Genomic DNA, 23,990 nt, shown 5'->3' on the forward strand with positions numbered 1-23,990 from the left:
CAGCAATAAAAAAAACACCCACACACATGCGTTTGTCTCCCGTGTCTTTATAGCAGTAAAAGTTAACGCGATTCGTGCAATCGCTTCACATTATTCGTTAGATATCGCGACGCAAAGGTGTAAACAAAGCAGACCTAAAACGAAACAATGGTAAAGATTGCATATTGTGATGGCAAATACCGCTCTCCCAATGGGGGCAACTGCTTTGAACGTGCCAGCCTAAACACCCGATGAAACTCATTCCTAAACACCAGGTGAAACTCATTCCTAAGCACCAGGTGAAACTTCTTCCTAAACACCAGGTGAAACTCATTCCTAAGCACCAGGTGAAACTCATTCCTAAGCACCAGGTGAAACTCATTCCTAAGCACCAGGTGAAACTCATTCCTAAGCACCAGGTGAAACTCATTCCTAAGCACCAGGTGAAACTCATTCCTAAGCACCAGGTGAAACTCATTCCTAAGCACCAGGTGAAACTCATTCCTAAGCACCAGGTGAAACTCATTCCTAAGCACCAGGTGAAACTCATTCCTAAGCACCAGGTGAAACTCATTCCTAAGCACCAGGTGAAACTAATTTCTAAACACCAGGTGAAACTCATTCCTAAACACCAGGTGAAACTCATTCCTAATCACCAGGTGCAACTCATTCCTAAACAGCAGGTGAAACTCATTCCTAAACACCAGGTGAAACTCATTCCTAAACAGCAGGTGAAACTCATTCCTAAACACCAGGTGAAACTCATTCCTAAGCACCAGGTGAAACTCATTCCTAAGCACCAGGTGAAACTCATTCCTAAGCACCAGGTGAAACTCATTCCTAAGCACCAGGTGAAACTCATTCCTAAGCACCAGGTGAAATTCATTCCTAAACACCAGGTGAAACTCATTCCTAAGCACCAGGTGAAACTCATTCCTAAGCACCAGGTGAAACTCATTCCTAAACACCAGGTGAAACTCATTCCTAAGCACCAGGTGAAACTCATTCCTAAGCACCAGGTGAAACTCATTCCTAAGCACCAGGTGAAACTCATTCCTAAGCACCAGGTGAAACTCATTCCTAAGCACCAGGTGAAACTCATTCCTAAGCACCAGGTGAAACTCATTCCTAAGCACCAGGTGAAACTCATTCCTAAGCACCAGGTGAAACTCATTCCTAAACACCAGGTGAAACTCATTCCTAAACACCAGGTGAAACTCATTCCTAAGCACCAGGTGAAACTCATTCCTAAACACCAGGTGAAACTCATTCCTAAACACCAGGTGAAACTCATTCCACTGGCCACGAGGACTACATGCCACCGTGGGTGTGATGTGAACTCGTGTGTGACAACTGGCATCCCCTCCTCCTTCCCCTACCATATGAACGACTATATATCCTGTACTAATATGAATAAAACAATAAACGCGGAACTTTGTATGTGTTTGGACTGGTTTATTCAATTGAATGCTGGACAGTATGTTATATACATATAGTGCACAGTGTTGGCTAAATGATATGGAAACACTGATTCCACCACCATCTAATGAAAAAGTACATAAGATTCGGTCATTACGCTATTTCGGAAACTATTTAAAGTAAAATGGAAATTACCTTTCGGGGGAAGAACAATGTGCTCTTTATTTCAAAGGTCGTGGTTGAATGTTTAGGCTGGAAATGTACCCGGTGGTTCTGTGTGTGTGTGCCTGCGTGTGAGGAGTGGTCGTGTAGCGGTTAGCGGAACGCTGCGCTACGAACCTGGCCACCTGGGTTCAATTCTCGATCACGGCCAACACCAGTGATTATTATCTAAACCGGGCAGAGGGCCTCCCCTAGGTCGACTCAGCCTCAAATTAGTACCTGGTGCGGTGCGTAAACATCGCCACTAGGGAGACAAAGGCGAGCGGGCGGGCGGGCGGGCGTGATGGTGGCCACCCACACCCTCGTGTCCCGTGCCGGCCTTCATAAGTGCTATTCGCGACGAGAACTTGCCCCAACAGTCTGTTAAGGGTATATGGGGGATCTTTGTTCTTGCATGCATGCATGCTTGCATATTTATATTTACATGGTGTGCAAATTCCGCTGGCATCGAAAGGCTCACGATGCCTATAATTCGCTTCAACCTTTCTTAAAATGATTTAAAATGTACACTTTACAACTGCGACTGTTGCCCGGTACAATCACTGCAAGTCCTGCCTGTGATTTCGCTCGAAAGTGAAGCGAGCTCTAAGAGCAACGTGCCCTGTGTTAAGCGAGACGCAGGCGCGTCTCGTTTAACGAGAGGGATACGTTCCTCGAAAATGCTCGTTAATGTCGAATTCTCGTGTAAAAAGAAGGCTCGTTAGGCGAGACACGCCTGTAGTCCGAAGTCGTGACTTAGCGCATGGGATGACAGGACCTTTTGCAATTCATGCACTCTGTGTCAATGGGTAATTCTGCACGAACGGAAGCTCACTTGTGAATTATTCATCCTCAAGCAGAGTTTTTTGATGCCACAATGGAGAGGAGACTTAACCCCTTCCCTCATGGGATTGATTGGCTGTCAATTACCCGGGAGTGCATATGATTATTTAAGTATTTATTTTTTCACTTCAGCATTGGGAATTTTCCACACTGGCATTGCGACGCGCACCGTCATTATCGTCAGCAGTATCCTCCATCAATCGTCAACAATGATCATCGATGTAGCGCACACACACAATTAAAAATAGAGGCCTCATTGTCCAAACTACAAAACACATTTGCAGAAAATACAATACTTAAAAATCAACTTGAAGATAAAACAAAAGAATACACAGAAGGATTTATAATGATCCCATTAAACACTGCAAAACTCGTAACGATTTTTCTAAATTTTTATTCGAATACAATACAAAGTCTGTCATAATTATGGCATAATGGATGGTTCAAATATCTTCACATATAAATACATTTCCAGCTCAACTTTAGAAGTCCATTTCATAACTGACACGTCCTTCTTGTAATTTTGGCTCAAGCCACATTTCTGTAGAATTTAAGGGTCACGGGGAAGATAAAAAAAACTACTTTCCACTGGGATCTCCGTACTCCTGATGGGATCACTCAGCAAGCGTGCACTGCTGTACAGAGACATTGAACCAGTCCCACAACCGGGCCCCACTCATACCGAGGGACTCATCATTGCCACTGCTGCCAGTGCGATTGGCAGGCCAATCCTGCGTTCATTCACTCTCCCGCTTCATTCACACACGTGGTGCACACGCAACAGCCTCATAAGGCGTTGTGTGGCAGGGCGTTAAGGGAATTCACACGTCAAGGCATTGCCATTCATTAAAGTAAGCATTAGTCACTCCTGCCTCCCCCTATGCCCGACCCTAACCTTGGCCAACACGGCTATTTCCGAACCCAAGCCTCAAGCTCCACGCTCGTAGGTCACAGGGAACAACTTTGGTGTTTTCAACACAAAATAATTTAGACCCAAAGAAATGTGGGTTTTTTGTTTTTGTTTTTGCCAAAGTGCTGTTGAAAACGGCGAGGACAGATGCTGCGCTTAGGGCAAATGTGTTTATCCACAGTTAGGGTTTGCGTGCCCCTCCGGTAGCACCGCAGATAAGCAAGGCACACTTGCTATCGAGCGTTTTCACAAACCCATACGATAACGTACATTGTGTAACGCGACACAACTAACTGCATCCGCTTGCAATTTGTGCACCTAAGGGGCCGTCCATAAATAACATCACGCGCCTAGGGGGGGTCAAAAATTTGTGACGATGTGTGACAGGGGGGTTGAGAAATGTGACGTCACATCAAAATGCGCAACTTTAAATATAAGCACGTTCTACTTAATAGACTTTTTAATAAATGCTTTCTCCTACATCATCAGAGTGCAGCGCCACATTAAATACACACTACAATCGCAATAGTTTAAAGCGATTTGAAGCATGTTTTATTATTTTTGGGGTGGCAGTGCTTTGTGACGTCATATTTGAGGGGGGGTCTGACTTTTTGTGACGTCGTGTGACTAAGGGGGGGGGGCAAAAATCGTCCAAATTCGCGTGACGTCATGTATTGACGGCCCTTAACAGTGAAAGCACAACACTGCCTTGGTCACATGTACATACAGTATGTTGAACTTCTTTCGCACCGTACTGAGCCAACCGTGCTAATCGGAGGCGCGGGGAGGACAAACTAAAACGCCAAAATAAAGTCTCATCTCACGCGCGCAGCAATGCACGGATGGCACCCACGGCAGTGCTCACTTTTAATCCGTGATCAATGAGCAACAGTGCGAAGGCTTCCGTGGGGCCTTTTTAAGAGGAGGCCCAGCTCGCTGCACAACGCCATTTACAGACGAGGCACGTGCGCGTGGCTCGGCTTCACCTGCGGTGATGCCCACGCACGGCCACGCCCACGCACAGCCACGCCCACGCACAGCCCACGCACAGCCACGCCCACTCACAGCCATGCCCACGCACAGCCCACGCACAACCCACGCACAACCCACGCACAGCCACGCCCACGCACAGCCACGCCCACGCACAGCCCACGCACAGCCACGCCCACGCACAGCCCACGCACAACCCACGCCTACGCACAGCCGCCGCACAGCCACGCCCACGCACATCCACGCACAGCCCACGCACAGCCACACCCACGCACGCCCACGCACAGCCCACGCACAACCCACGCCCACGCACAGCCCACGCACAGCCGCCGCACAGCCACGCCCACGCACAGCCACGCACAGCCCACGCACAGCCATGCCCACGAACAGCCCACGCACAGCCACGCCCACGCACAGCCCACGCCCACGCACAGCCCAGCGACCAGCAGCTACGAATCTCCCTGCGTCTGCAATCCATCAACTGCTCCTGAAAAGCATGTGTGTTGAACTTCTTTCGCACCGTACGTAGCCAACCGCGCTAATTCGGAGATACAGCCTGCTGGGGGGGGGGGGGTAACAGCAAAACTAAGCACAAAAAGCAGTTCTAAAGAAGCGCATTTGAAAGCGCGCAATGCGCGCTTTCAAACTAAACACAAAAGGCCGTGACTGTTTTTGTTTGATGGCCAGCCAAAAGCCGCTGCGAGGACAAAATTAAAGAGCATCGCATCGCACAGTGCTGACCAGCACACAATACACCACACAGTGCATGTGTGCTGGTGTATGTTCGTTTTGTCCGGGATGCGATGGCATATTGGGTGACACAGTCTGCTACTGCAAACCTCAGCGATTCCGGTTGGATTCCTGGCCACACTTGACAACATTGGCTATTGGGATCTAAAAACTGACCTGGGATTTCTCCTCGATTGAATGAGCTTAATGGGAATATCTGATACATTGTCCGTATTAGCACTCTGTGGAGACAAAGACAGCCGGGCAATGTGCTGAACCTACGACTCCTTTGTGTGTCATACTGACCTTAATAGGAGCTCCAAATGAAAAGAAATACACCCATTAAGCCATTCGAGAAGTGGTCTCAATGCATACGTTGATCATATTTAGCAGGTCCACATTCACTGCACACTCAAAATTCACCTTCGTATCCCTGAGCCACACTTGAATTTGTACATTTTCGGAAGTGTAAGGGGCCCTTGCATTTATGAATCATATCTACTTAACAGCACGGCATGCAAATGTGTACATCCATGCTCACGATTGGGTCTGTGTGTAAGTGCGTGCACGCGTGTGTATCCATGGGTGTCTGTAAATTAAACATTTTATATCCGATTTAGGAGGTTGGAGACTCTAAATTAAAGCATCAGTTCACCATTGTGATATACGCAGAGGCATGCATACAAATGTCGACTTTAAATGACATTATTTACCAATCCATAGGTAAACGTAGTCAGATACATACCTCGGTTACATTTCTGTGTTAATCAGTCCCACACAATCAATGTAACCTGTGCCAAGAGCTGATGCAAAAAATGTTACTCAGGAACGATTGAAAATCTATCTCCCTCTGTACCACTGACTGTTACCGTTGGGCCATCGTGACATCAGCTCACGGCGTATTTCATGTTATGATGTAAAAATCGCGTGCTACTTGGAGTTGCCACTCCACGCCTCACACCGTGGGTTGCATGCCACCATGACACTGATGCGACATTTATTTGAAGCGCATTGCGAATTGGAAATCATCGTCGTCATCATCATCACCACGATCCATGGGGCAGATAGATAGTATTTGTTTTCACCTTCCTCTGTCTTGTGCCAATATGCTCAAGGAGTGGACACATCTTTCTGGCACCAATCTCTTCTGTCGTCATCAGGCCATCTGTTTGGCTTTCCTGGAAATGAATCGCTAGGAGAGAGAAAAAAAAACGAGCTTAAATTTGAATGTAATTCATGAAGATATATAAAAAGTGGCGCATATGATAGAGGCAACACGCGTGGTGTGACGCGTGGTGTGTTACCTCTCTCTGGGTGATGTGTGTACAAGGCCAAGGTTCAAGTCAAGCGGGATTCTCAGACGAAGCTGCATTCGGGAATTAATTTAAGTGACACAAATTGTTCGAGTTTATTTCATCTCTATTTTTATTTAAAAATAAAACGTCTCTATGTTACCGGTTTCCAGCAATAAACGAGAATACAAACAAATCGAACTTAAACGTTGTAATTTAAGATTACAAACACTGGCTAGTAGTGAAATATTAACGATGCAATGATTTATAAATTAATGATTTTATTTAATTCCATAATGTGTGCTTACTTATTATACATTGGTGTATGTTTAAAGATTGCTTAAAACGCAGTAAAAGCACATTGATATAACAAGCCCCTTTTGTAAAACATATCTGTGGATTTATAGTATAAAAAAGTGACCTAAAAATGTAATACCATATTCAAATAATAATAATGCAATTATACCGGGCGATCCATTCATAGATACCCCGTTAAGAAAGTGAAAAATTATACAGAACATGTATCCAATCAATCGCAATACACATGTTAAATGAATTAACAATCTCCCTTTAAAAAGGTGTGGAGCCATGACTTGCAGGATATCTAATCACCTGTTGGGAAGAGAGTTCTAAGGCCTAGGAAATTAATATCTATAAATTGATCGCCTGCTAGGAAAAATAAATGTCAACTTGTTTACAACGGACTTAAATCACGTGCGTCTCTCCTGAGGATTTTGCATCTCACAAAGGTTTCCCTTTTTTTAATACAATCTACAGTAGCATGTCCACAAACCCACGACTTGCATTTTTTAAAAGAGTTGAGAAAATTTGTGCACGATTTATTTATTATTTTGCTTTAAAAAAACGTCCCAAAAAACACGTGCGTGACATTACGCACTTCGAGTAGACTTACCACAGTGCAATCCCATACCGAGTGGTTTATATATTCATATTCTTGGTTCTTTCGGTAAAGTCACGTTGAAGGGAAACAATAAAATCATAAAATATATATAAAACAATTAAATTCTCATTGAACCTTACCGAAATTGTGTTACACAGCACATCGCAAGTTTACGCATTGCATTGTACCCAAAGAAAAAAAAGTGATGTCTAGATTTTGCAAGCTGCGCCATTGGCTTACCAACCAACACGGCTTTGCACAGTTTAGCCAGTCATGTTTGGTTCAATGTTTGGAGCCATGTAGGCCCAATTGTTTTAGTGGGAGCAATAGTGCAGTGGTTATTAGCGTGACCTATGACCCGAGTTTGATTCGGGTCAAACTATTACACGACGCACATCAGTGGCGAGTGATATCTATACCGGTACTGGGACCCTCTTCACAAAACTACACCGAGCAGAGTGGTGAATTGTGGTGAAGTAACCACCGCCCCAACCTCCCCCTCCACTCGTGGATGTTAAGCCACGACCACATGATCCCAATCCCTGGCAGTTCTTGGATTGGCCGGGTAGCTGAAGGAGCAGGAGGTCTGCTAAAAATAAAACCCCCACTGGATACGAACAGGACACCTATTGAATTTGGTTTTTGAAAAGTTAGCTGAAAAAAACAATAATGGCTGGAGGGGACACACCTGGAAAACTCAAGAGAGTCATAGGCCTTTGTGTTTCGAGAGACAATTCTTTTTGTGCCTTACGAGGTCAGCTGTAGGTTTTGCAGCGCCTAGAATGACTTAGTAGGCCAATCCTTGAGTGACAATCCTTGCCACAGCAATTGCAAGTGAATGCGGTGGCAGCTCCAGAGGTGTTTGTTGCTTTTCTTTACCTTGCTCCTTCTTGGTCTGCCAAGCGGTGTGTCTTTTCTCCTCGCCTCTCCTGAGGCCTGTTTTCACAGCCTGCTGCCAGCTGAGTCGGTCGCCGGCAGTTTTCTCCCAGTCATTTGGGTTGATGTCGCAGCTCTTCATGTCCCCTTTACAGACATCTTTGAAGCGCAGGACCGGGCGACCAGTGGCCCGTGTGCCTGATGCCAGCTCGCCGTACGAGACATCCTTGGGTATTCTGCCATCCTGCATGCGGCGCACGTGTCCAAGCCATCTCAGGCGCCTATGACTGAGTAGAGAGTACATGCTGGGAATGTTGGACAAGTTGAGAACTGAGGTGTTGGGAATGCGATCTTGCCATCTGATATCGAGGATGCGCCTGAGACATCGGAGGTGGAATGTGTTTAGTCGATGTTCTTGATGGGCGTAAGTTGTCCAGGACTCAGACCCATAGAGGAGGGTGCTAAGGACGCAGGCCCGATACACTTGTACTTTGGTGTTGAGCGTTAGGGATTTGTTCTCCCACACTCTTTTAGTCAACCTGAACATAGCTGTAGACACCTTCCCAATGCTCTTGTCGATCTCTGTGACAAGGGACAAATTGTAGGTGATGGTAGAACCCAAGTAGGTGAAGTCCTGAACGACTTCCAGGGTGTAGCTGCCAATGTTTATGGAAGGGGTGTCTCTGACATCCTGGCCCATGACATTGGTCTTTTTTAGACTGATTGTGTAGGCCAAAGTTGTTGCAGGCATTGGCAAGGTGGTCGATGAGTGTCTGCAAACCTTGTTCTGTGTGAGCTGTCAGCGCAGCATCATCAGCAAAAAGGAGTTATCTGATGAGGACTTTGCGGACTTTGGTTTTGGATCTGAGACGGCCAAGGTTGAAGAGTTTGCCATCAGATCTTGTATAAAGAAAGACTCCCTCTTCTGCTGTCCCAAAGGCATGTGTGAGCATAAGTGAGAAAAAGATGCCAAACAGTGTTGGGGCAAGCAGGCACCCCTGCTTTACACCGCTGAGTATGGGAAATTCCTCTGAGGTGGTGCCGCTGTGCTGTGTTGTTCCTTTCGTGTTGTCATGGAAAGAGGAGATGATTGCCAGCAGCTTCGGTGGACAGCCGATCACTTTCAGGAGTTTGAAGAGGCCTCCCATACTGATGAGGTCAAAGGCTTTTGTAAGATCAATGAATGCCAAGTACAAGGGCATTCTTTGTTCCCGACATATTTCCTGTAGCTGACGCAAGGAGAAAAGCATGTACATAAATACATACTGTATATATATACTGACTACATAAGTACATATTATGAGTATATATAAACTCTGTGTATAATCAGGCAATTCTTAAAAAGGAAGACAAGGACCGAAATTATTAAAAGAAGAGGCAACGAAGAGCAGGCTGAAGAGATTTTGGATTTTTTTTTTCTTAAACGAAAATGAACGCAGTGCACCTGAAGAGCACGGCACAGTGCTCAACCAATCGGTGCGTTCCGCCTGCAAGACCAAAATTGGACGAATGACGTGGACAGTGACCAAAGCATTGGAGAGATGGACGCTGGAAATTCGAGCGAGAGGGGTGAGGAACAGCACATCGATCGCAGACACAACTTCACGTGAGAGGCATTGCTGCCGACTGCTCGGCAAGGCAAGCGGGCCATGTCAGGATGCATCCCGAGGAGGGATGATGGCAGTTAGACAGCCGCCGGCGGTGGTGGCAGCCAATAGGGAACGTGGCCGAGAGAGGCATTCCCAGCACGGTGGAGTGACGGAGTGATGCAATTATCTCAAGTTCAACAGCGGCGAGGTGGAGTGTGGCACACTGCAAGACCAAGGCGGCTGGCCACTGTGTGTGGGGTGTGGAGGTCTTCAGCTAGCAGTGGATAGATCATGGCTGTCCCCGCCTGGCGGTGCTAGTTGTAATCACTGGCGAAACGTCGTACTCGAACTGCTAATGCTGCGGGGTTTTTCTCTCCCAACACACCGGTGTGCTGTACCAGTAACGAAATGGCAGGGTTTTGTTTACGTGACAAACCTTGCTAATCGGCTGCGTCGGGTGGCTGCGGCTTTAGCGACACATTTATATTTGCACGATCTAACCCCCCAAAAAACCTCCATTATAATCATGGCTGTTGATGGTCTTTTCCTATTCCAGCGGGAAGGTTAGCGTTATTTCATTGTCTCCAATGCAATGGACATCGATTCCAATTCAATGAGCACAGCAGCTTAAGGCTTTTGATTTGAGAAGACAAATCACAGCGCAGTCAGTACAATTGTATCAGCAAATATTCGTTAAATATAAAGTGAGCTTTTAAAATGCTGTTACCATGTAATGTGTTTACATTATGAGACCTCCTTTGCCAATAACAAGATATAGGAATAGGTTTTACCCTTTTAACTGGCACTGCAAACATGATGCCTTGAATAAAGGTGTCAGTTTTTTGTGCCAGTTAAAAGGGTAAAACCTATTCCTACATCTAATGTGTATTTATTCTATTTTAAGCATGATACATTTTTACAGCAATACGATCTCATCCCAATGCACCATCATCAGGAATATTAGGAGGCTTATTGCCAGCATCTGCAATACTGCATTGCTGTTTGTGTTATTCTATTTATAAACGAGACCCTGTGTCATAATACATCACTCAATGTTATACTGCTGCATTGTCACAGATGTTGCGTTGGTATTTACCAACCTGAATCCGTGCATATTGATGGGTTGCACAAATTGTAAACATTTTACTTCGTGCGAATTGCACAATAATTGGGCTACGTTAAACACGTGTGACGTACACCAACCCTCGTTGGGTAACCTACGTGCTCGTGTTAACACTTCGTCATGGGCTGGGGCCTCTTCTCCTCGTGGGCATGGAGACGCTCGCAGAGCCCAACATCATCTCAAAGTGCAAGAGACAAACTGCAGGCATTCTACCAGCGAACGCCCACTAACTCCCGCTCGTGCACGAGCAGGACAGGGGATCCGCGCGGAGAGCCCGAACAGACTGTTGGGGCAAGCGCTTTTAGCGGGGCGGCACCGGTAAGGGCCGGCACAGCACGCGACAAAAAGGGTGGCTCGGCCGCCTTTGTCTCCCCAGTGCTGATGTTTGTACACTGCACAAGGTACCAATTTGAGGCCGAGTAGACCCAGGGAGGAGCTCCAGGCACATGGTTCAGATTAATCGTCACCTGATATTGGTCGTCAAGCGGGAATCGAACTCGGGTTGCTGGGTTTGTAAACGCAGTGGGCTAACCACTACACCACCGCTCCGCACACACGCGCGCGCACGTGCAGTCACGCGCGCGCGCGAGCGAGCCTTTGAATGGGAACACGAAGCTGGCAGCAATTATCCTTACGCGAGCAATGAAAGATCTCTCGCGATGATCTTGAGAGGCACGAGGCCTTTGTGTGGCATGCAGGAGGTCACGGCCAGATTAACCACCGCATGTGATAATGTCACCCGTCACGTTAAACCATCTATCAAGTTAATGATCAACTGCCAAGCGGATCGCAACTGAATGTGCACGTTCAACGCGATAGCAATATGAAAGCAGCTCTTGGTGGTTTCCTTCCTCTGTGTGTGTTTGTTTAATCAAGTATAATATGCTTGGTGTACTCCACACCAAGTGTGCACATTTAAGAATTATCGTTCAACAGAGCAACAGCTTTACTCAAATAACATAAGATTGCCTCGTGATTTTACACCGGTTTCACCGATTGGGGCTCATCAGCAGAGCTAAATCAGTTGCTTAGATGTCTACCTGTACCTTCTGGCTGCGATGCGGAGAGCAACTCTTTTTTCTCCATTCCTGTGGTGACCCAAAGGGACAAAGCCTCATGACTGTGAAACCAACATTCAATGACAGACGAGGGAGTGGCGGGTGCAGTGGTTGACGCGATTCACTATGCACTCTACCACCCGAGTTCAATTCCTGTCCAAGGTGAGTGACCTCTGAACCGGTCCTGCCCCCACCACCCCCGCACCACCCTCGGCTCCCCGAACCTGCACTGACCAAAATGGTGAAGTATGGTTAAACCTCACAGCTAACACGGCATGGGGGTCTGTTATGCGGTCTTCACATTGACAAAGGGCTGTACATTATTATTGTTGCTGCCTCATCACAATGAACACATTCAGATAGAAAATGACATCTTTACAATAATTAAAAATGGCACGTTAGTATTGGCTTATGGGGAAGAGGGATGGGATTTGAGTGCTGGGGAGGGATGGCAAGGAAGGGTGATGGACAAATTCCATCCAGTGCCTTATGGATGTTTTTGGTTTTACACAGTTCTGGAAATTTAATTGTGTAGCTTTTGCTACAAGTGCCCAGATAATGATTTCACACAATCTGGTTGCAAGGTGGAGGTGTTACGATGCATCATCGGATGCACTGAATAATGTAGACTCTCAAGCTCACGATACACGCACCGTATCTACCCTCTAACAATCAATTATTACCGTTTCCTACACCGCATGTTGCATGTAACGCAGTCACATGACATGTTGCCACTGCATTCACCCCAACGTTTAGAAAAGGAATCATTTCTTGAATTAAATTGTAACCCTGAATCACGGCACAACGCATCGGATCGCCAGGGGGACGATTCAAGTTATCTCCTGAGCCTTTGGTCACCGCAGTATTTAAGCTTCTGGGTGCTTTCCAAGTTAAAGGGACACTGATTGAATAATTTTATTTTTTAAAATATCCGCAATTAAAAATGCTCGACAATTTACAAGTCGTTACAGAGAGTGCATCGCTTTAACTTGCATATTCCTGTGTTCAATACAGTACTGTACACATCTATCGCACTGTTTTTATTTTATTTTATTTACCTACATCACAAGACCGCGATTTACGAGGTGCACCGATATTGTGCATCACCGCCATGAAAAATAAATGAGTAACTATTCCAAACTCCAAGTATTTCATTCATACACTTTTCTATAATTGTCACTCACACACACACTACATATAATGAGAAGAGGGTTTCCCTTTTTTTCTGGTAACAAAATAGGTGTTAAGATGTTAATACACTAAACACTAAACCCGTTTACAAGGGTATAATGTGTTCATTTATATATTTATAATAGCAGTGCACATATAATCTAGTCTTTTCTTGAAAGCATGTGCATATCACACACTAAGTCACAGAAAAAGACTGCGTTCAAAATACATCGGATGGGTAGGTGGGGGGGGGGGAGTTTCCTGAATACCGAGCAGATTTTACCGTAGAAAGCATCAATTTCTCTAAATTCTGTAAAACAAAAGAGCTGCCTCAAGGGACTACCGGGAGAATGGCATCAGGTGGGAGAAGAAAGATTGCACTCCGCGCATAAAAAAAAAACACAGCGGAGCATTTAATCGGTTCCCGATCCTCCACCACACACCTCTGTACGCACGTTGGACTTCTTTCGCACCGTACGTTCCCAATCATAGGTGCCTACCCTCGAGCATCACACACACATATCTCTCCGCACCTACCCCATTGTCCGAATGGCCAATCTATCCAGCGCAACACTGACACAGACAGAGCAGCCGAGGGAGATCACGGCCACACGCGCGCGGCCACGCAGACAGCACAACCCCTGTGAAAGGGGACGCATCAGAAGGGGACGGGCCGAAGCAGCAGGCTCGCACTCAGTCTCCGAGCCGATTAAATAAAACACTCACGTTTGTGCATTTCATCGCAACAACCACAGCAACCCGCGAACGGCGGGATATTTATACTTTAGGCGAACGACGAGCGCGCAGCTGCCGTTTAAAGAAATAAAAAACCCTCTGTGCGCGCAATTGGCACAAGTCTCGCAGCGGAGTAATTGTGTGGTTGTTTTTATTTTAAAAAGGAGACTGCGGGGGAGGGAACCAAAAAAAACATCTGGAGAAATGCATTCGTGTGTCCACCTTTCAATTGAAGCACGTGGGCAGAAACATGACCGTACAATGACGATAATTCGTATATTAAAAAAAACCCACACAGGGCCATGAAATGCGATTTTATAAAGACACGTCTCTAGGTCGTTTAAAATCTCTACCCCACCCACAAAATAAAACTAACTAAAATCCCCAACTGGGAAGGCAAAACGTCCCCACAACAACATTCCGTAACTATTTTTCTGGAACACCGAAAAACACAATCACGGCACGTGACTGCCGAGCTCCGGCAACGTGCATCGCGGCACGAACATCACCGGGTGGCGGGCTTCGTGCTCGATGCATGCGGCAGGCACGTGTAGCACAGGCACAGGTGTGAACGCACATTAAAACATCGCAGGAAGCGCAAGGAGTATGGGCATGCATTGTTGTTGTTGTTGTTTTCCTCCCTACCTGCATCGCCACGCAGAGAGGCATCGCTCCTCTCTCCCAACGAGTTGCTTTCAGTCTTGTGTTGTTTATCCTTCGCCTTCATGGTATCTCTCTCTTTCTCTCTCTTGTCCCCCTCTTCTTTCTTTGGAGATATATACGGTGTGTGTGTGTGCTTCTATTTGAAGGCTCGCTTCTTGTTTACGGCTGGCCAGATAGATAGGTAAATGAAAGCTGGGATTAATAATATTGATATTGGCTGTTACCAGAGGCAATTGCAAAACGCAAAAGCAAGGAATCTTGACGATATTTCACTGCTGTTGACAATAATATAAAATAATGCGCCGTTCTGCTCTGCTGCAAAAACCGAGGTTGTGCGGAGAGGTGCGACTGCTTCTTGGACTCGGCACGGAGGAGGCTGCCGCTGCTGCTGCTGCCGCGAGTGAGCAGCGCGTGGCCGCGCCTCGAACTCGGAGCGCTGTGGCGCTCTCGTAACCCAGCCCACCCCCACAGCAGCCCACCAATACACCCCTACAGCAGCTCACCCCTACAGCAGCCCACCAATACACCCCTACAGCAGCCCACCCCTACAGCAGCCCACCAATACACCCCTACAGCAGCTCACCCCTACAGCAGCCCACCAATACACCCCTACAGCAGCCCACCCCTACAGCAGCCCACCCCTACAGCAGCCCACCCCTACAGCAGCCCACCCCTACAGCAGCCCACCCCTACAGCAGCCCACCCCTACAGCAGCCCACCCCTACAGCAGCCCACCCCTACAGCAGCCCACCCCTACAGCAGCCCACCCCTACAGCAGCCCACCCCTACAGCAGCCCACCCCTACAGCAGCCCACCAATACACCCCTACAGCAGCCCATCAATACACCCCTACAGCAGCCCACCAATACACCCCTGCACCAGCTCACCGATACACTCCAACCGCCAGCCCCAGCCCACTAGCCCTAACATACTCTGGTCCTGATTGCCATTAATAGTGTCGGTATCACGATTGCCAGTCACCTTGTTACCCCCGTCGTTTTCCTCCCGAAAGAGATATTCGCCTCAACTGGTTCACACGCCCACTTCCAAAGAAAGGACTCATTTGATCGCTCGCCTCCTTTTCTTGCCGTTATTAATTCACCATTCAGGTTTGACGCGCGGCATCTCATCAATTACCCCACCCTCACCCCCTGCCCCCAGGGTTGGTGTTAAGCCTCTTTAGGTTTAGCAATAAACCACTCATGGGGGAGGACCGAATACGCCTATGGGTTGTATTATAACAATAGCCACCTGATTTATATGGGGGGGTGAACCTTGATAGGTCTTCAGGCTTCAGCAGGAGGGTCATGTTTCGGATCTTTGGCCAATTGGTGATTGATTGTTCCGTGTGGAAAGAAACCGGAGTGCTTGGAAAACCCTCACGTGTGCATGTGTGAACACATGTGAGAACATGGACATATGTATGTGAATGGCGACTGCTTTGGTAACCTCAAAAATTAGTTAATAAAGTACGCATCGAACAACAATGTTCCCTACATTAAATTAACATGTAGCGAGATGATTGTAAACAATTCGTCAGGTGAACCAATATGGAACAAAGAAGACTAAGAGTAAGTTTGAAAGGCTTAACACATCACATTCATTCCATCAATCCGTCAAAAAATTGTTTTGCCAGAGATCCCCAAAACCACTTCAAATCTCCCTGCTACCAACAATCCATTCCCACGAATGTCACCCTCCTCCCCGCAAACTGCTCACCCCCAACACACATGGTACAGAGGGCACGCACATTGCCTCCCAATGGCTGTGGTGGACCCATGGGTGCATGGCGATGTTCTCATGGCACTATTTCCAATGCCAAAATGCCATTTGTCGTATTTTGATTAAAGTCGCCGATTACATTGCGTTGCTTTTGGCAGGAGAGTGGCGATGGTGGAAATTTCTCAGCCACTCTATTTGCCAAATATAAAATTAGATCGCATTTTCAAGATTAAACAAATAAATGAAACCACGTGACATCATTTTTGTACATATCTGAATATAGTGACTAGAATTCACAAAGTATATATTTTACCATGCCCGTGCTTTTAGATTTCGTGGAGACTGTTTAATAGGTTCTTTGTGCTCAGTGTACTTATTCGATTAATGCAATTTTTTGGCATTCACTCACCTTCATCAGCCAAACATTGCACAAAGAACGTGGAAGTTAAGTATTGGATTGTTCTCAGGGGTATGGGCTGGTTTTAATCTCACACAAAAGACAAGGATCCCCCGTATAGCCTTTAACAGACTATTAGGGCAAGTGCTGTTCACGAACTTTGCTGGGTTTTTTGCTGTTTTTTCCTGGATTTTTCTGTTGCGTGTAGTCACTTTAAGATGTTTCTTGTTCGTGTTTTTGTTTGTTGCGGTTGCACCCGAGTCAAGATCCGCATGGCTCACAGGGTTACAGTGAGGGAAAAAAATATTTAATCCCCTGCTGATTTTGTACGTTTGCCCACTGACAAAGAAATGATCAGTCTATAATTTTAATGATAGGTTTATTTGAACAGTGAGAGACAGAATAACAACAACAAAATCCAGAAAAACGCATGTCAAAAATGTTATAAATTGATTTGCATTTTAATGAGGGAAATAAGTATTTGACCCCCTCTCAATCAGAAAGATTTCTGGCTCCCAGGTGTCTTTTATACAGGTAACGAGCTGAGATTAGGAGCACAGTCTTAAAGGGAGTGCTCCTAATCTCAGCTTGTTACCTGTATAAAAGACACCTGTCCACAGAAGCAATCAATCAGATTCTAAACTCTCCACCATGGCCAAGACCAAAGAGCTCTCCAAGGATGTCAGGGACAAGATTGTAGACCTACACAAGGCTGGAATAGGCTACAAGACCATTGCCAAGCAGTTTGGTGAGAAGGTGACAACAGTTGGTGTGATTATTCGCAAATGTAAGAAACACAAAAGAACTGTCAATCTCCCTCGGCCTGGGGCTCCATGCAAGATCTCACCTCGTGGAGTTGCAATGATCATGAGAACGGTGAGGAATCAGCCCATAACTACACGGGAGGATCTTGTCAATGATCTCAAGGCAGCTGGGACCATAGTCACCAAGAAATCAATTGGCAACACACTACGCCGTGAAGGACTGAAATCCTGCAGCGCCCACAAGGTCCCCCTGCTCAAGAAAGCACATATACATGCCCGTCTGAAGTTTGCCAATGAACATCTGAATGATTCAGAGGACAACTGGGTGAAAGTGTTGTGGTCAGATGAGACCAAAATGGAGTGTTTGGAGCAGGAGGAATGCTGCCTATGACCCCAAGAACACCATCCCCACCGTCAAACATGGAGGTGGAAACATTATGCTTTGGGGGTGTTTTTCTGCTAAGGGGACAGGACAACTTCACCGCATCAAAGGGACGATGGACGGGGCCATGTACCGTCAAATCTTTAGTGAGAACCTCCTTCCCTCAGCCAGGGCATTGAAAATGGGTCGTGGATGGGTATTCCAGCATGACAATGACCCAAAACACATGGCCAAGGCAACAAAGGAGTGGCTCAAGAAGAAGCACATTAAGGTCCTGGAGTGGCCTAGCCAGTCTCCAGACCTTAATCCCATAGAAAATCTGTGGAGGGAGCTGAAGGTTCGAGTTGCCAAACGTCAGCCTCGAAACCTTAATGACTTGGAGAAGATCTGCAAAGAGGAGTGGGACAAAATCCCTCCTGAGATATGTGCAAACCAGAAACGTCTGACCTCTGTGATTGCCAACAAGGGTGTTGCCACCAAGTACTAAGTCATGTTTTGCAGAGGGGTCAAATACTTATTTCCCTCATTAAAATGCAAATCAATTTATAACATTTTTGACATGCGTTTTTCTGGATTGTCTTGTTGTCATTCTGTCTCTCACTGTTCAAATAAACCTACCATTAAAATTATAGACTGATCATTTCTTTGTCAGTGGGCAAACGTACAAAATAGCAGGGGATCAAATACTTTTTTCTCTCACTGTACACCTAATAAATAAAACTGAAAACTGAAACTGAAAAACGAACACAACTCACAACAACAAAGCCGTCATTCCTCACTCAGTGCGGTGACATTACCACAGCGCTTGTGCCAGACTGGAAGCACTTTGAGTCCACAGTGAAGTGTTGAGGCTCGCTGACAGGAGGTCATGGGACAGACTCAGCTGCCATGGATTCATTGACAGAGATGACTGCTGACAGATGTGGGTTAGATGATCCAGCCAATGGCACTATTTCCATATCTTTCAAGGATCTGTGAGCTCTTCACACAACCCAGCCTGGTTAAACCCAGCATGGGTTGTAGGCAGGTCAGCCTGATTGTTACCAGCGCAGCCTTCAGAGGGTGTCCAAATTTCACAAGCATAGATAAGGGAAGGCATAACTGTGGCAGAGAAGACCGAGAGCTTCATATGGACCGACAGGCCAGGTAGCTTCCAGACGGCATTATGCAGCTGATGAAAAAGATAATGCTGCTCGATTGATATGGATTGAGACATTGGCTGCTAAACCGGAACTATCCATAAGCACACTGCAAATGGTATGAGAACTCCTCCACTCTCTCCACAATTGTCCCATCACTTATGGGGAGTCGAGGATGTTGAGTGTTTGATGACACAAAATATCCAGGCAGGTGCTTAGTTTTTTGGGGGCTGACGGCAAGGCTACACACATCTCTTCCTGGCATATTCCAGGTTTAGCAGCAGAATCTCCATACATAACAAGGTTGACTAATAGGGAACATTCTCTTAACTGCATCCCGGCATCAATCAACGTTCCACTGTATATGCACCAGATGGAAATTCATCTGGTGCAGTCATGGAATGCTTCTCGAATTATTTGCTCTAGAAAATGATAAATAATGTAGGAGCCAGAGGACATCCCTGTCACACCCCCAGTTAACCAGGGAATGGCTCTGACTCATTAACCATACAGCTTCACCCGGGCCTGCCCACCATCATGAAGCTCCTTAATGATTCTGAGCAGAGGGTCAGGGACCCTGAAAGCATGCATAATAACCCAAAGCCCTGGCATATTGGTGGTATCATAGGCCTTTGCCCGAGTCAGCAAAGTACAGATGTAGGCCCTGCTGAAATTTCGTACAGACGGACAAAGAATATGGAGTCCGTGCAAGACCAAGCCATTCTGAGACTACATTGGGGCTCCGCGAGCCTCTCCTCAGCGTGCCCTGGCAAGGCGACGTTGACAAATCCTTGCAAGGACCTTTCCTGTCACATTGAGGAGGTGGAGATGCCGTGGCAGTTGCTGCAATCATTGCGGTCCCCCTTCTTAAAGACAGGGGGGCAACAGGCGCATCCCTCTTCCAGCACACACACACGCAGACTCTGGCCCCTCACCTGAAACCCACCAGCAATCAATGCATAGTATAAATTAGAGGTGACTCGATGAACAATCGAGCATTACACGTGCTCGATTAGCGCCCCCCACCTACAAAACCCATGCAAAGTGGGAACAAATGAAGGTGTGAATATGACATGCCAGTATAATCATTAACAGTGGACTGTAGTCGATGTGAAATGTAAAAGGCACAGCCCTGCAATTGCTCGCTCATGCCACTGCTGGCAGAAGGACCTCCACTTGGGGTGCTTGAGAGCCCCCTCTAGAGGATATTTGGCCTACTTTTTCACTTTATCCCCACCACACACAACCAACCGATCGACTGCGATGTGCCCATTGATACGGCTGGGTGGACGGAGGTGAGTGGATTTAAGAAACGTGCCTCTGTGTCAATACTCATGCCGGGGAGATCAAACAGGACACCTCTGGGTTGCAAGTCCTGTGTGCTAACCATTACATCATGGCTGCATCCTACAGGCAAAAGGACATGGACTTAATAATAGGGTTTTTCCCCTTTTTTCTGGCAACAAAACTGAAACCTTTTTACAAGAATTCATGTCGGCATTAACCACAATACCTGCAGTCAAAATGCAAAACAAAAAACATACTATGACAATATATGCATTGTCCTTGAAACTGATTGGTCCACACCAAGGGACGGCTTTCTTTTGAGCCTCGACCCAATTGGTGCTCGACCAGATGACGCCAAAAGGCGTACAGCTCAAAGATAATGCCACTATCAAAGTAATGAGGGCTCGGGGTGAGCATCTACATCATTAGACTTCCTTTGCCAGTACCAAAATGTAATAATAGGGTTTTTTCCCTTTTTTCTGGCAACAAAACTGAAACCTTTTTACAAGGATTCATGTCTGCATTAGCCACAATACCTGCAGTCAAAATGCAAACAAAAAACATACTATGATAATATATATGATTACATTTTGGTACTGGCAAAGGAGGTCTAATGATGTAGATGCTCACCCCGGGCCCTCGTTACTTTGATAGTGCATTGTCTTTGAGCTGTACGCCTTTTGGCGTCATCTGGTCGAGCACCAATTGGGTCGAGGCTCAAAAGAAAGCCGTCCCTTGGTGTGGACCAATCAGTTTCAAGGACAATGCACATATTGTCACAGTATGTTTTTTGTTTGCATTTTGACTGCAGGTATTGTGGTTAATGCAGACATGAATCCTCGTATAAAGGTTTCAGTTTTGTTGCCAGAAAAAAGGGAAAAACCCTATTATTACATTTTGGTAATGGCAAAGGAGGTCCAATGATGACATGGACAAAGATGTGTATTGCCCATTGCCTACTGACTACTCTTTCCCACTTGCATATTACGCATAATAAGCAATGCTTCTCTGCATAACAAGCAGCAGTACGTGCTAGTAGAACTGTAAATATACATTCCTCAATGTCTGTAGTCTCGATAATAGTTATTGTTGAGACACTTTTAAAAACCGGCATGGACGCGCCGCTAACGCCGCAGTGAAGAAGGCCTCCAACTCCGTCTGCTTTGTAAACGACCGACACATTTCAGACGCGCGTCCGTATTCGGCAGCTGTTATGCAATCGCCTAGAGAGGGCACTGTGTGCACAGACGATGCCGTCCACAATTGAGTAACTCAAGATCCACTGTGTATCCTCACAACGAAAACGAGTGCGTAATGGCCTGAATGTGTACAGATATTGTAATAAAACTAATGCGTGATCAAGTACTAGATCAGGAGCAAATGCATATATGTGTTACACGTGAACACACCTATCCAACGCATGAAAATAAACGGAAATATTTCAAAGTCGAATGCTAATGCACTCACGCACGCATCTGGGTGGGTAGCCAGGTAGCTTGAGATTGTTTTGACGTCAAATCACAGTGACAAATTCCACTTGTGTTGTGAAATGCAGTCTCAGTGTTGATGACTGACTGTAACAACATTACCAAATATGCAATCGCCTGATTTTCTTGGACGCAAAATGCTCAAAGTTCACGTGAACGTGTTGTAAGTGTGTGACTATACAGCATATGCAACGTAATTTTCAGTTATCAAGTTTGTATTTTTACGCACATTTATGGGTGATTCCCTGGGATAGTTGGAACCCGAGCCAAGGAGAGAAAAAAAAGAAGCGATATTCACACATCTGGGTGGGAATCTTCCAGTGCCAATTAATGAAGCATAGCAGAAGTTCACTTTGTTGAATTTGATGTGCATTGATGTAAATCATTGCAGCCAGCAGCGGCCAGTGTTGGCCCTCTTTTACACGCAACATTAGCATTCATTTAAAATAATCTGCTCGAGTCGAGAGGGAAATATAATACAGTAATAGTGGGGGAAAGGTTACTGAATTAAAATCAGGCCCTTGTCGGATCATTACAATTACATTTCTACGAGCATTTTAAAGATGTATAATTTAACGAAAAAAAAACATTTTATCGTACCTTAAAGGAAATTGAAACTCTATCGCTTGTAAATAAATTAAAGCCGAATATTGCAGCACCTGTCAGACATTTATACGCTTGTCAGATGGAGGCAGAAGTTAGAAGTCATAGGCATTGATACGTCATATTTGAAGCAATTCAAATCTGTCTCTGCACAAGAAAAGCAAAGGAGTTGGAACGCATCGTGGTGGCCCCGATTCCGAGTATGTGCGACGACACCCAAACACCTCGATGCCTCTTAGAAGTATCCACTTGATTGACGTGACCACGGCAAGTAGATAAAGACGCAGAGTGGACATTGAACGATTCACATTGGATTTGTGTGGGAGATTCATCACGCAACGCCTGATGGGAGATGGCAGCTGCATCTCATTAGAGACGACATTTTCTCACAGAATACTTAGAAAATATAGAACAAAGATCGTGCAACTGGTAAAAATCATCATGATTGTCATACTTTTTTTATAATTAATGTAACAGCATTACACATTCATCATAGAGTCTCCTCTAGAATGCAGTTTCCGTTAACGCGGTGAGTCTCACATGAGTATTTATTTAGGGTGTACATTTGTGCAAACCAGGTAAGCAGCTGCATGGCTTGCAGAATGCGGTGGGCGATCAGCTTGGTTGGCGGGCAGTCTTCAACAATGTCCACCATCGCCTCTCTGTCTTGCACCACAGCTCCCGCTTGGGATGTCAGCCGTCAGCCTCTGCCGGCTCGCTGCACCCAAGGAGGCCTTGGCCGGTTGGGGGATTGTTGAGCAGAGCTCATCGGTCACGGCGCCCACGATCAAAACCAGGCCGAGGCGGTTTGTAGAATCGTCCATCCTTTGCAAGGTCGGTTCCCTGTCGATGTGTAACGTGGCTTGATCATGAAACACAGGAGTTAAAACTCAATGTTTCGTGGTCACAGTCGTGCCGTTGTGCTGCATCTCAGCCCAGGATTAGCTGTGTGCTCGCTCATAACATACGGATTGAGACACAACGATGTGCATGTGTAATGACCGAAAAATAACCCAAAGCCATATGCAGCCTAACGGCTATTTAAAAATGAACAACGGTCTCCGATTGGAAGAAAGAGGCCTCCGCGGTGATTGATCGGGAGGCAGACTTGGAGATTCAGGGTTGAACGAGAAAATGGGGAAACAGAAAGGATCCGTTAAAGTGAATGTACAGGGATCGACTGAAGTAAAAAAATAAGGACAAGAAGGTCCTAGAAAGGGGACTGATGGACATATATAAGGGGAGAGCACGAGGAGTGTGGACGCTCGGAAGAAGATACAAGCAGGAAGACAAGGACGACGCCTGGGGGCCCTTATTGTCTTCAGACTCCGTAATCCTTATTGTGGAAGTCTTCAGACTCCTTAATCCTTATTGTGGAAGTCTTCAGACTCCTTAATCCTTATTGTGGAAGTCTTCAGACTCCTTAATCCTTATTGTGGAAGTCTTCAGTGGGGTTCCTCCCCCAATAGGTTAGTTGACCTTTGTTTGGCTGATGGTTATTGCGAACTCTAATGCGATGCCCCGGAACACTTGCACACATCCCCTGCATTGGGGATGGGCGTCCTTCACACTCCTTCTTCAAGACAAATTCAGCTCGACAAGGTGGCTTAGCCAAGAAGAAAAAAAACCCTCGAGTGCCGTGCACAACAGCACTGCCATATACTGACTTCTCAATTTCGCCGTGCCACAGATACGGAAGGTGTACAATGTCGACACTTCTGAGAATTTGCA

At 46.2% G+C, this 23,990-nt stretch overlaps 1 protein-coding gene across 3 annotated transcripts in view; it reads right to left on the reverse strand.

Moving 5' to 3' along the window:
- The window catches only part of LOC116940471 (Kv channel-interacting protein 4-like), a 390,068-nt gene extending 375,162 nt beyond the window's left edge, over window positions 1-14,906 (reverse strand). For 2 of the 3 annotated variants that reach the window (XM_032950349.2, XM_076065926.1), the window contains exon 1: window positions 14,461-14,906. In XM_032950349.2, coding sequence (XP_032806240.1) covers window positions 14,461-14,542 — 82 coding nt within the window. In that variant the 5' untranslated portion in view covers window positions 14,543-14,906. The remainder of the gene's footprint in view (window positions 1-14,460) is intronic. The other variant, XM_032950355.2, reaches the window with a different exon arrangement.
- Window positions 14,907-23,990: the final 9,084 nt, after the last annotated feature.

The sequence above is a fragment of the Petromyzon marinus genome, chromosome 9 (genome assembly GCF_048934315.1).
Source record: "Petromyzon marinus isolate PM22_M1 ecotype Great Lakes invasive population chromosome 9, UKy_Petmar_22M1.pri1.0, whole genome shotgun sequence".
NCBI classification, from domain to species: domain Eukaryota; kingdom Metazoa; phylum Chordata; class Hyperoartia; order Petromyzontiformes; family Petromyzontidae; genus Petromyzon; species Petromyzon marinus.